Genomic DNA, 14607 nt, shown 5'->3' with positions numbered 1-14607 from the left:
CAGCTCAACGATGCAGTACTTGCCTAGCATATGCCAGGACATGGGTTCAATCCCCAGTACCAAAATAAATAAATTTCAGATGAATGATTTATGTTCAACTTAACTTGATGTTAGTCCTCTAATGATACAACCTAAAAAGCCACATAGGAAAAAGAAAAACAACAAATATTCTGTAGCACCTTGAATTCCAATCTATAAAACTTTTTCAAAATCTTGTCAAATGGATGTGAAAATATAAAAAAAAATAATTTTTTTAGCTATCATTTATAAAAACAGAAAATATTATAATCATTTTATAAATGACCTTGTATATACATACCAACCACTGAGCTACATCTCCCAGCCATATATCTAACTCTGTTTAAAAAAAAAATTTTTTTTTGTACTGGGGACTAAGACCAAAGGGCTTTACAACTGAGCTACATTCCAGTTCTATTTTTTATTTTAAGACAGGGACTTGCCAGGCACAGTGGTGCCTGCTTGTAATCCCAGGAACTCAGGAAACTGAGGCAGGAGAATCACAAGTTCAAGAAGCTAGCCTCAACAATTTAGTAAGGCCCTAAAGCAATTTAGCAACACCCTATCTCAAAAAATTTTTAAAAATAGATAAAAAGAGCCAGAAATGTGGAGCAGTGGTTAAGTGTCCTTGGGTTCTAACCCTACTACCAAAAAAAAAAAAATAAATAAAAGAAAGAAAGGATCTCACTAAATTGCTTAGGGTAAGGCTGACCTCAAATCTTCAATCTTCCTGTCTCAGCCTCTTGAGCCTCTGGGAATAACATGTGTACTTCGGCATGTAGCCCTAACTACAAACTTTTTAAATAAAACATTCACATATTTAAGTAAAAAAAACCCCGTTTTCCCCCCAAAGGTATTTTTTATACTTTTTTTTTAATTTTAAGTTGCTGACGGACTTTTGTTTTATTCATTTATTTATATGTGGTGCTGAGAATCAAATCCAGTGCCTCACACATGCAAGGCAAGTGCTCTACCACTAAGCCACAACCCCAACCCCCAAAGGTATTTTTATTATATCAATGTAAACCCACATATACCTTCATACAATAATGTTTTTACAAGTTAAAGTTTAGAAAGAAAAAAGAAGACAAAATGTTTTAGTTAGTTTTTGCATCACTGTTACCAAACCAAAATAACTTTTTTTGGTAAATCCTAAGCTGTGTTGTGAGCATTTGATGCCAGGTTGTTAGATCAATATAATATTAAAATTTTTAAATATCAAGACAATGTAAGTACCCTTGAAAGAAAATGGTCAGCACTTGAAACACAGAGTCAAAGCTAAGTACAGGTAGTCCTGCTTCATCTGTGTTTTCTTTTTTCTTTTTCTTTTAATATTTATTTTTATTTTTTAGTTATATGTGGCCACAATGTCTTTATTTTATATTTATGTGGTGCTGAGAATCGAACCCAGTGCCTCATGCATGCTAGGTGAGCGCTCTACCTCTGAGCCACAATCCCACCCCTTCATCTGTGTTTTCAATTTCTATAGCCCTACAAAATCCACAAATATTAAATGGTAAGTTCCAGAAAGACCAAGTATATTCTCATAACTTTAAAAAAAAAATCCTGTAATTTTTTTTAAGTTGTAGATGGACACAATATGTTTATTTATTTATTTATTTGTTTACTTTTATGTGGTGCTGAGGATTTAACTCAGTACCTCACACATGCAAGGCAGGCACCACTGAGCTACAGCCCCAGCCCCCAGTATAGTTTTAATTGTTCTATTATGAGGCTATTATTGTAAACCTCTTAACAGTGGATCATTTGTTAATTAAATGACATCATAAGTATATGTGTATAGGAAAAAATACATAGTATGTGTGCATATTCACACACAAAAGGATACTATCTGCAGTTTTAGGTACCTTGGAACATACCTACCCAATAAGATGGGGGGCACCTATATGTAAACGTTGCATTAACTGTCCAAGGAGAAGTAAACTTACTACAATCCATACTGTGAAAAGATACTGTGACTCAAGCAATGAAGCTTAAGACTGATGACTCCTGAACATTCAAATTACATAACCTTTCATTGTTTTCATTCTCCATGTTAACCAAGCTCCCTTCCCACTTGAACTTTTCAATTTGTTTGGCAGATACTATTTTTTTACCAAATTTATAAATTAGCATTCTGACCATACCCAGTCTTACTGGAGATTGAAGTCAGGGACAATTTAACATTGAGCTACATCCCTAGCCCTTTATTTTTAATTTGAAGATAGATAGTGAGTGTCTCACTAAGCTTCCCAGGCTGACCAAAAATTTGTCTCAGCCTTCCAAGTTGAATGGAATTAAAGGTGTGAGCCATTTTTTACACAGGGTTCATGTTATAGATGTTTTGTCTTTTGATAACTTCCTATGTTTGGGGTCATATTTCATTCAGTTAATATTAATTTATGTTTTTATTAATATAATCTCAGTTGTGTATATTATTACCAATAAATCTTCTGAAGAGCTTTATGTAAACATTTGCCCATAAATTTCAGAAACAATCTGCTAATAGCAAAGATACAGAAAAACCTTCAAAAAGAATATTGCCCTAAACCCATCTCTTTATCTGGCCAATTAAAAAAAAAAATTTAATTAATTCTTTTTGTCTACAGTAATAGGGATCAAATGCAGTAGTGGTTTTACCACTAATCTACATCTCTAGCCTTTTTATTTTTATTTTCCATTTTCAGACAGAGTCTCACTACATTGCTTAGTTCTGGCCTCAAACTTGCGATCCTCCTACCTCAAACGCCAAATAGTTAGATGACAAGCATGTAGAAGTGTGCCCAACTATCTCACCAAATTTTACTATACACCATTAACAGTGTTTAAATATTGCCATTCCAGTAAAAAGTCTTTGGCAATGAAACTGTATATGTATGCTACACATTCTGAAATTAAGTATGGCTTGATATTGATTTATACAGATTTCCTTATACTGCCTCTTTCTCAGAGTTCAGAAAGGGGGGGAAAAATCAAACTTATCAAGGAGATTTATAAGTGAGAGACTCTGGAGGTAAGAACCAACTAAGATCATTCTCAGTTTAGTCTCCATTAGCACACTTGGGCTTTACCTTTGTAGGACAATATAAAACTCCCAAACATTTAAAACCCATCTCTAACAAAAACAGAACACTTACCAGGTCCCTCTTCTGCACCATTCTGAGTAGCTTCCCAAACTACTAGTTTTGTCCCACACCCATCTGTAGATGTAGAATCTGAATAGTCTGCAGGATTAAATGTCCTGGAGTTTAAAATAAGTAAAAATAAAGGCAAATGAAGCAAGCATCAAGCCACAAAATTAACTGTACACAATCTTCTCATAAAATAAGCCCAGTTCCTCCTTGCAGCCACTTTAAAATCTTCTCCCTCCTTCTACTATTTAATTGCAGTGAATTCATCTAGCCTCCATGATGCAGATCTTCTAAAAAGGTAGGGATCTTCCATATAGCCTTGCAACATGGCCCTATTTTTCTACAACATGGTCTCCGCAATTTAAAGTAGCCATAGAGATCGGAAACATGTCTACGGTCATACCACCCTGAACATGCCCAATCTCCTGTGATCTTGGAAGCCAAACAGAATCGGTTAATAGTCAAACAAGAGACCTAGGAATGTTTAAAGTCAAAATAAAGGAATTAATAGGAAGTCCCACAGAAAACTAATACATAACAAGTCTTCTTTTTTTTAATACTTCTATTTCATTCACATTTTTTTAATGTGGTTCTGTGGATAGAACCTATTGCCTACACATGGTAGGCAAATGCTCTGCCACTGAGCTACAGCCCCAGGCCCAGTTATGAATCTTATTTTTTTTTTTTGGGGGGGGGGAGTAATTTTTTTTCTTTTTATGGTATATTTATTTTTTACTTTTTAGTGCACGACAGTTATACATGATATATATATACAGTTATACAGTTATACATGATTCCTTTTAACATATTCAGAAATGCATAAGATTTCTCCATTTCAATCCCCAGTACTATTTCCTTCCCTCCCTTCCTCAATTCCCCTCAATTATGAATCTTTTACAACAAAATTATGTCCTCTTTTATAGTACCAATGAATATAGACAAGAAAAGGTTTTGTTCAACATCCCTGATACATTCATTAAAATTCTACTGAACAACCCCATAAGGTAAGCAAAGGTCAAAATAAAAACTAATTTAAAAATTTTCAAAAAACAAGTGAACAGAAAAATCCACAAAATAATTTAAAGGTAATGGGATATACTTGGATATTTTAACATTCTTGCCAGTTTTTGTTTGTTTGTTTGTTTTAATATTTTTTTTTTTTTTTAGTTTTCGGCGGACACATCTTTATTTGTATGTGGTGCTGAGGATCGAACCCGGGCCGCACACATGCCAGGCGAGCACGCTACGGCTTGAGCCACATCCCCATCCCCTCTTGCCAGTTTTAAACATGTATTTTCATCCCTCCTTTTTTTCCTTAATATCCTCAGGCAGAAAACAGGATGACAGGAGGTACCAACAACTTGAGAAGGAACTGACCAAGAGTACCACCTGAAAGCCGTGGAGAGACAAAGGGCTTTTCCTGGAACTACTCCCTTCCTTCCTGAGTTTTACCATAAGGCTACCCTAAAATTTTGTTTTGTTTTTGTTTTTTTCTTGCAGTACTGGAGATTGAACCCAGGGGTACTTTATCACTGAGCTACATTCCCAGTGCTCTTTATTTTTTTTTTTTTATTTGGAGAGAGGGTCTTATTAATTTGCCCTGACTAATTTGCTATATCCTTGCCTACTCAGCTTCCAAAAAATCACTGGGATTACAGTGTACCACAGTACCCAGCTTAACCTAAGTTTCTGTTTTATTTTATTTGGCAGTACTGATGATCAAACCCAGCACATGCTAGACAAGTGTTCGACCACTGAGCTGCACCATCAGCCCACCCTAAGATTTTTTAATACAATTTTTTAAAAAGTATCCAGTAGAGACTGAAGTTGTGACTCAGAGGTAGAATGCTTGTCTGCCATGTGTGAGGCACTGGGTTCAATCCTCAGCACCATGTAAAAATAAATAAAGGTCTGTGTCCATCTACAATTTTTTAAAAATATTTTAAAAATCCAGTGTAAACTAAGGTTTTTAAGGCAAAATGATGAAAAAGAAAACCCAAACACTGTTGGACACAATGGCCCACACCTGTAATCCCAGTGACTTAGGAGGCTGAAACAGGAGGGCTACAGTTCCAGGCCAGCCTCAACAACTTAGGGATGCCCTAAGCAACTTAGTGAAACCCTGGCTCAAAAAAGGAAAATAAAAACGGCTGGGGATGTAACTTAGTAGTAAAAGTCACCAGGATTCAACCCCCAGTACCAAAAAAAGAAAGAAAACCCAAACACAATGACACAATCATAAACTACACCTATTTAGTACATTTTTCTTTACTATCATAATTTAGGACAAAAATGCCACTTGGTTATGAGTAATCATTACATGTACTTATCAATGAAGGAGAAGTGTTCGATTTACCAACTCCTATGCAGTGGTTCCAAACCAGGGCAGATTATGTACATGCACAGACACACATGCCAGGAACATCTAGCAATGTGTACATTCTCACTGTCACACTTCAGAAAGCATGCTACTGGCATCAAATAAGGAAAAGAGAAGAAGAATGCGAAACATCCTGCAATTTTCAGAACATCCCACTACCTCAATAAATTATTTTTAAATTGAAAATGTCAATAGTGTCAAGGCTAGAAACCCTGCTCTAATGCCCATTGAAACATTAATTTCCTTTTTTTTCCCTTGAAACATTAATTTAATTTGAACTATTTTACTTGTTATATAAAACTCTGGGGACAACAAACAGGAAGGGAAACTACAGTAACAGCAAAGGAAGAAAATAATTACAAAAATAGGTTGAAGGTGACTTACCCCATGCTTTGGGCTGAGAATCTTCCCATTCCTCTCCCTCTGCCACGTCCAAATCCTTACAATCAAGCAAAAATATGTTTTACTAATTATGTCTTCATCAACTTCATCCTATATTCACCACATACACAGTATCATTGTTGTTTCTACTAGCCCTAACATTCCCACCCATGACTTTAATGTGCTGGTTCCTTGTTGAAACAATTACCCACCCAAGTTAAGAAGTTCAAAAGTAAGAGAAAATTTAGTTATGAATGTGTAATATCTGTAAAACGTGATGGCTGAACATAGGTTATATTATAAAATGGTTTGCATTTTTTTAAAGCTATGGAGTGAACCAGGCGTGATGGCGCACACTTGTAATCCAAGTGACTCAGGAGGCTGAGGCAGGGTGGGGGATCATAAGCTTGAGGCCACCCTCAGCAATTTAGCTAGGTACAATCCCTAGAAACACACAAACCCAAAAACTAGCACAATACAACATGACATCATAAACCACTACTAAATTTCACTAAAAAATGAAATGAAAATTAGAAAAAGGAACCTACAAAGTAATCTCACAGTGTTACTAAACATTGTTTCTAGTAATAGGACAATGACTAATGAGAATAATGGCAGCACACAAGACAGGAGGAAAGACCCATAATTAAAAGCTAAAGCTACAAAACTCTTGTTGGAAAACAGATCAAACACACCATAATATTGAATTTAGCAATAATTTCTTGGATGTGACACCAAACACATAGCCAACAATAACAACAAAAAACATCTGGGACTTTATGAATGTTATTTATACATATATGGACACCTAAAACTCAAAAACAAAAAAATTCAAAACCCATGACAGGTGCCAGGCAAGGTGGTGCCTATATTCCCAGCTACTAGGGAGGTTGAGGCAGGATGACTGCAAGTTCAAAGTCACTCTGGGAAACTTGGCAAAACCCTATCTCAAAATAAAAATTAGAAGGGCCTGGGAATGTGGCTGACTATTTAGCACTCCTGGTTTCAATCCCCAGTATCAAAAAATTAAAAGGCCTCAGGATGTACCTCAGTGGTAGAGTGCTTACCTAGCATGCCTTAAGCCCTGGGTTCAATCCGCAAATCCAAAAATATAAATAAATAAATAGATAGATAATGTTGAATTAATAAAAATAGAGAGTAAAATGATGGTTACTGAAGGTTGGGGTAGAAGGAGTTCGTACTCAAAGTTTCAGCTACACAGGAAGAATAAGTTTGAAGATCTATTGAACAATAGTGTGGCTTTAATCAATAATAATGTATTATATATACCAAAATAATTAAGAGTATGTTTCAAATGCATCACCACAAAAAAAATTTTATGTGCCATCGTGAAATATTAATTACCTTGATTAAATCAAATAGTGAATAGACATCAAAATTTTTTAAAAAATTTTTACACAGTATCACCTAGGTAAGACACATGTATTAAAATCTAACATGACTATTAAAAAAATAATAATCCAAATGACTTTTTGTCGGAATTTCTAGTTTTAAATTATTCATAAGTTTTTGAGTTCATCTGAAAGTAATCAATAAGTTTCCCAAAACTACATAAGCCAAGCAATTCATTCACAGGCATCAGTAAATGCATCTTAATATTTTAGAAGACCAAACATTCTTTCAGAGTACACAGTCATCCCTACTCAGAGCCAAATGAAGACTGCCTTCTTCCTCCCATCGCTAACCATTTCCTTAACACTCATTCAGACTTACCTTTATTACGGGCTCTTTTGCCACGGTCTGAAGGTTTGTCCCCTTGATTAGAATCAATCCCATTCTCTTCACCTCTAACTAAGTAGAGAAAAAAAAAAAACAGAAAAATCTGTTTTGTTTCAAACCTTTTGTATATAACCTTACCAAGACACCTATTAAAGCAAGGACTAAATGAAAAAAAGTCTAAATTAAGTTTGCTTCAATTAGCCACTTTCATTATACAACTATGTAATATAACAAAGAATTTGCTCATTAGTTAAGCTCAATGTCTGGAAAGGCACAAAACAGCAAAATAGCAATACTAGAGAAACACTGTGTCCTTGGGAAACTTGAAATATCCAGATTGTGTCAACATATAGTCTCCCTTTTTCCTCATCTATATTGTCATTAAAAATTATGTATAATACAGAAATTTTGATAAGAGATACTAGCATCCCCTGTTCCCCTCACTTCTATTCAGGACATAATCACATAAGGTCTCAGTGAGGCCTTCCTTTCAATACATTTACGTTTGCCATAAACTTCCTCATAATCTTCACCTCTCTTTCTACCTTTGTTTTTCCAACAGAATAGTTGCTACATAACACTACTAAAATACTGTATAAGACCTAGGGATGTACCTCAGTGGTAGACTGCAAGCTTGCATGCACAAGGCAATAGGTTCAATCTTAGTATCTGTCAAAATGTTATATAAAATATTTTACTTATAATTGCTACATGTCACACTACCTTCATTAACATTTTTTAAAATATTGTTTAGTTATCAATGTTTGTTTTATTTACTTATATGTGGTGCTAAGAATTGAACCCAGTGCCTCACACATGCTAGGTAAGCGCTCTGCAACTGAGCAATATCCCCAGCCCTATTAAAGTATAAATATTAGTAATGCAAACTTTTTAAATGTTTTACGCATTGGTATATGGCTATAAGATTATCTATTACTTAGTAAATATAAGTGGAATAAATAAGCAAGCAAAATCTCAAGGGCTGTTTAGGATAACTGATGCCAAAATCTGGGTCTAATGGAAAGTATTAAGAAAATCTTTAGGACTGGGGATGTGGCTCAAGTGGTAGCATGCTCGCCTGGCATGCGTGCGGCCCGGGTTCGATCCTCAGCACCACATACAAACAAAGATGTTGTGTCCGCCGAAAACTAAAATAAATAAATAAATATTAAAAAAAAAGAAAATCTTTAATTGTATCATAGTAAGAATAACGTGTAGGGGCTGGGGATGTGGCTCAAGCGGTAGCGCGCTCGCCTGGCATGCGTGCGGCCCGGGTTCGATCCTCAGCACCACGTACAAAGATGTTGTGTCCGCCGAAAACTAAAAAGTAAATATTAAAAAAATATAAAAGAATGATGTGTACCACTGAATGAATACTAAAGCCTCAAAAAAAAAAGAAAGAAAATTCTACCTATTCAACTTACCTCCTGATCTAACCCTTGCCTATCTGTAAATGGGAAGAAAAAACAGCTTCATATATCAGTGAATCAACACCTCCAACTTTTTTTTTTTGTAGTTGTAGATGGACAACATGTCTTTATTTTATTTGCTTATTTTTTTTGTATGTGGTGCTAAGGATTGAACCCAGAGCTTCACAAATACTGAGCAAATGCTCTGCCACTGAGCCACAACCCCAATCCCTCCAACATGTTTTTAGAGAATGCCCTTTATCCGTGACAGTCTTAAGGTACAAGGTACAATTAACTACCTACAGCCCACATTAGTGCTGACAGGAAACTGCTTCACAGGTTCTGATGCAGCTCATTACTAATATTAATTATTAGATGAAATTTTGCATTGAGAAAGTAGATTTATGACCATTCTTTGGACTATTGTTTCAGCTTTTCAGAATATATGAAAATTCTGAAAAAGGAGGAGAGAAAAGATTCAGTACTTACAGTACTCTCTGCCACGATTGCCACCTCTTCCTTTTCGTATGTTGTTTACCCGTCCACGACTTGCATCTCTTTCAATTTTCTTCTCTCTGTTTTCTTTGTTTTCTGAACTTTCCTTACCAAAATTCTTTTTCTTACCCCCTACAGTCTCCCATGAAGTCTACCAAAAAGAAGAGTTCTTATTAAAAGTTGTCATTAAAAGTGTGCACAATTATCCAGGGTGCATGGATGAATCTTTCAAACCTAACTATCCACAACTTCCAGTCATTTGCATATCATTTCATTATTTTCCATATGGTTCTACCTTCCTGATAAGAAAGACAATAAATGTTTTGCTAAACTCTGTTGCTATACAGTGAACAAATATTTATAGGTATTATTATTTTTTTTGAGAGAGAGAGAGAATTTTTTTAATATTTATTTTTTAGTTTTCCCAGTAACTGAAGAGGCTGAGGCTGGAGGAGCACCAGTTCCAGGACAGCCTCAGCACCTTATCAAGTCTCTGAACAACTTATCAAGGAAAAAGAAAAACAGAAAAAAAAATAGTTTACAGGCTTTCACAATAAACCAGATTATTTTATAAAAGACTTCCAGGAGAAATTCTGCCATCTGTATTTTTCTACTTACAGAATGTGTCTGAAGAACTTATAAGAGAATGAAATGTCCTCCTGGATACATTTTACTAACTACAAGATTTCAAGATCAGATTGTTCAAAATTATTTTCCAATCCCTTAAGCTTTGCCAGCAGCTACCAGCACATCTTACTAGAAACAGTCAAGAACATTAATTCAAGGGACTGATAGTTTACTACTTGTGATCATATTCAATATTTGCCTTTGAGAAAAATTATATTTCAAAATATCATGGTCATTTTACTTAACACATTTTCAAAGTAAAAATTTTGTTTTGGAAAAGGTTAACCAATAAAACAAGATTTGTTTGCTTTCATGGCTTATGAAACACTCTTAGTCCTAGCAACCCTACAGTGTTTACATCACTGTCCCCTCCAATTAGCTGCACCACACTCAAGGGAAAATAGTCATTACAGCTGGATAGCTGTGGCAGCTGCAGACAGCAACCAGGTGAGAAACAAGGCAAGGAGGAGGAATGAAAACATGCCTTACAGACTGTCCTAAGCAAATCAGGATTTTGAAAGGGCTTTCCTCACAGCCCAGTCAACTCCAAACAAGAATACTCTTTTCTGACTATGTCCAGGCCCTAATTTGCTATTTTCTGATCTTTAAAGAAAACATGTCTATGTTCAAGAGTGCTGAAGAAAGTTTTGTTTGGGAGAGAATCACATGTCAGTACTACTTTCTGATACACAGCCAAGAACTATCTCATACATAGCTGAGAACCACATCCTTTGGGTTCAATCCCAAATAAGAAGGGGAAGTTAAAACTCAATTCAACAGGGATGGGGACTTGGCTCAGTGGCAAAGCATTTGCCTAGCACCAAAAAGGCCCTGAATCTGATCTAGAACCATGCATGTGCACACATACTATACATAAAACCTTCGTACAAGACAGAACTAGACATTTAAAAATTTTAATGTCAGGCTAGGGATGTTAACTCTGTGGTAAATCACTTGCCTAGCAAGTGTAAGGCTTGTATTCAATCTTTAATATCAATATTGACAAAAAAATAAAAACTAAAAATTCACCTGACACAGAAATGGAATGAAATCTACAGGAGCTAATAAAGCAAAAGAAAGAAACAGTATCTGGGCATTACCTCTCTACCAAAAAAGGAAAAGAGCCCCTCCAGTTAATGATTTGGAAGTATTTGTTTATTCACAGTGTTTCCTTTTTTTTTTTTTTTTTTTTAATAGAAGGAGAGTAGTGCTCTTCAGTACATTTTGAAAATAACTAAGTCACTATGTAGCTTCCATTAGCAATAAAGTAAACATAGTCCCCATATTCCACAAAACCTAGAAAATACATTCCCCTACAGGTCAGTGAACAAAAACTATTCAAAATTTGAATTTATCATTTAAAACATGATGTTTTCCAACAAATTCATGTATTTAGTGGTTTATTATGTAAACAGTACTCTCCAGCCTGGAATTTTCTCCCCTGATGCTTCTACACTCAAATTGTGTTATATGTATCCCAAATTAGCTAATTTTTATACTAAAAAAAATCCCATTCTGCTTGTTACACATCAACTAAAAACCATCATTTCTGTTTTCAGTTTTTCATAGTAGTTCATTTTTATGCAACCTCCCAATTAGGGCCTGTCCTAAAAAAAAGAACATGATTAAACCTGAACACTGACAAGAATGGTATTTTTTTCTGTGTATGTGGCAGTGCTAGGGATCAAACTTAGGACGTCACAAATGCTAGACAAGCACTCTGCCATGGGGTAACATCCCCAGCCTCAAGAAAGGTACGTTTTTACACAATCATCTTTATATCCTCATTTAGGCTTTTAGGTAAAACATTATTTGTTTTAATCTGCTCTTAAACAGTTTGCTCAATTTAAAAATACAAATGAGATACTATGCAATTTACCCGCAGAAATCAAGAGATCAGGGCTAACAACAGCTGGGTGTGGCTTAACTTGCATCCTTCCTAAAACCAAAGAGATGAGTACTAGTATGTCTACACATTTGCCAAACTTTTAGTTTTTGTTTTGTTTTGTTTTTTACTTTACTGGGCACAATGGTGCATGCATATAATGCCAGCAACTCAGAAGGCTCAGAAAGGAAGCTGAGATAGAATCATAAGTCTGAGGCCAGGCTGAGCAACTTAGGTTGGAGGTATGGCTTAGTAATAGAGCACCCTTGGGTTCATCATCACAAAGGTTTTTTTTTTTTTTTGGGGGGGGGGGATTGAATTCAGGGACACTCGACCACTAAGCCACATCCCCAGACCTATTTTATATTTTATTTAGAAATAGGGTATCACTAAGTTGCTTTGCACCTCGCCATTGCCAAAGCTGACTTTGAACTCCTGATCCTCCTGTCTCAGCCTCCCAAAAGGTTGGGATTACAGGTGTACACCACCATAACCAGCACACCACAAAGGCTTTTTGTTTTTTTTTCCTTACTGTCCGCGTGTGTGTGATAAAAACTATTGTCAGTATGTCCACATAACACTCCCACATAAGCAAAGAGATATATGAACAAATTCTGATTTTCTGTGAAACTAGAGATACAAGTAATAGTTAGAGGTGAAATTGGAGATGAAATATGAGCACTGGGGAATCAGGAGAAGTTTTTTTAGGTGGTGAAAATGTCTACAACCCAAACAATTTTGGAAGCTGTGTACAGCTGGAGTAGATCAATAATTTCTGTTTTACATCTTTGCATTCTAGAACTTCATTGAAGACACCACATATGGCTAGGACCAGCAAGCGCATCCCAGCAGCTCAGAAGGCTGAGGTAGGAGAATCTCAAGTTCAAAGCAGCCTCAGCAGCTTAGCAAGGACCTAAGCAACTTAGTAAGATCTTCTCTTAAAATAAAAAAATAATAATTATAAAGGCTAGGGTTATGGCTGAGTGGTACAGCAATTGCCTCGCACCCGTGAGACACCAAGTTTGATCCTCAGCACCACAGAAAAATAAATAAATAAATAAAAATAAAGATATTGTGTCCATCTGCAGCTAAATTTTTTTTTTATTTTAAAAATTAAAAAAGTAAAAAAGGGTGAGATTTGACTCAGTGGTTGAGTACCCAAATACAGCATGGCATTCATAATCTCCCTCAACTCCTACCCCATCCAAGATGAGATGAAGATACAATATAATACAAATCTCGGCATTACAAATCAAACAATAATACTTACCGTATCTGAATTACCTTCCAGCAATATATTAATAGCCTTGTTCACGTCTCCATTACAATCATGTAGGGCCACTATGCATTCATCCGGATTTTTCCCAGTCACTTCCATAAGCTATTCAAAGTATCAGAAAATGGTTAGGGGAGCAAAAAAAAAAGGGGGGGGGGGCTGGGGGACTTGATATTTCTACTACAAATATAGAAATTATGCAATCCATTCATATAAAATGGACTCTTGCAGCCTATGAGTTTACAATCAGAAAACAGGTTTACTAGTTTTTTTTTGTGGCTAGCCCATATCCTTTCACTAACAGAATCACAGTACAAATCAACCCTCCTACAAACTGATGAAGTAGGATTCTTAATTAGCCCCACAAAAATGTATATCATCTATCTACTCAAACTTAGTTTCAGAACAACTGGATTCCCCAAAATCTGAACTACTAAAACATTGAGAGAGTCAGGAGCAGTGGCTGTAATCCCAGTGGTTCAGGAGGCTGAGGAGAGAGGATCACGAGTTCAAAGCCAATCTCAGCAAAAGTGATGCACTAAGCAATTTAGCGGGACCCTGTCTCTAAATAAAATACAAAATAGGGTTGGGAATATGGCTCAGTGGCTGAGTACCCCTGATTTCAATCCCCAATACAAAAAATAAAAAAACATTAAAAGGTTGTATGTAAGTACATAACCAACATTCATAGATAAGCCAGTCCAAACATTCTGCACAGGTACATTTCATACACTGACTCTCAATGCTTGAATTAAAACACAATAAATATAAACTAAGTTTTAACAACCTAAAATCTTACAAGTAGAGTTCTATTACTATCACAAACTACACTCCTTAGCAAATTATTTCTCAAGTAATTTCAACAGTGTACTTATAACCTAAGAAATATCAACTAACTAATTAGCATTTTTTTTACTGGAAAAAAATCATAGACTAAGCACAAGTTTTTCAAGTTTCTGTAAACAAATCTGAGATTTAATTATCTATTATGTTTTAATTACCTTTAATTATTTTAATATAGACTAGCTAAAGTTCATAAAGCTTGACCCTACCAATTCCAGAGATTTGTCTATGGTCATAAAGCTAATTAATAGCAAAGCTTCTATAGAACACACATCTCCTGATCTCAGAATCACAGCTCTTTGAAATACACCCCTGGGCCTACACATTTCTCTTATTTTACCTATTAGTCAAGTTCTACATGCTCTATAGCTTCTCCATGTTTGAATACTTACAACTAATTTCATGTTTATCAATGTTTATCA

General features: G+C 35.5%; 1 protein-coding gene across 15 annotated transcripts in view; it reads right to left on the bottom strand.

The window, feature by feature from the left end:
- Positions 1–14607, bottom strand: part of Ubap2 (ubiquitin associated protein 2) — a 103886-nt gene that overhangs the window by 46803 nt on the left and 42476 nt on the right. For all 15 annotated transcript variants that reach the window (XM_046457139.2, XM_046457140.2, XM_046457147.2 and 12 more), the window contains 5 exons: positions 13337–13447; positions 9549–9705; positions 7645–7722; positions 5914–5968; positions 3156–3259 (listed from right to left, as the gene is read on the bottom strand). In XM_046457139.2, coding sequence (XP_046313095.1) covers positions 3156–3259; positions 5914–5968; positions 7645–7722; positions 9549–9705; positions 13337–13447 — 505 coding nt within the window. The remainder of the gene's footprint in view (positions 1–3155; positions 3260–5913; positions 5969–7644; positions 7723–9548; positions 9706–13336; positions 13448–14607) is intronic.

This window comes from Marmota monax, unplaced genomic scaffold (genome assembly GCF_021218885.2).
Source record: "Marmota monax isolate L192 unplaced genomic scaffold, Marmota_monax_Labrador192_F-V1.1 WCK01_AAM20220418_F8-fsc00069, whole genome shotgun sequence".
Lineage (NCBI taxonomy): Eukaryota > Metazoa > Chordata > Mammalia > Rodentia > Sciuridae > Marmota > Marmota monax.
Note: the sequence above shows the minus strand (reverse complement) of the source record. Positions and strands in the feature narration are given on the sequence as shown.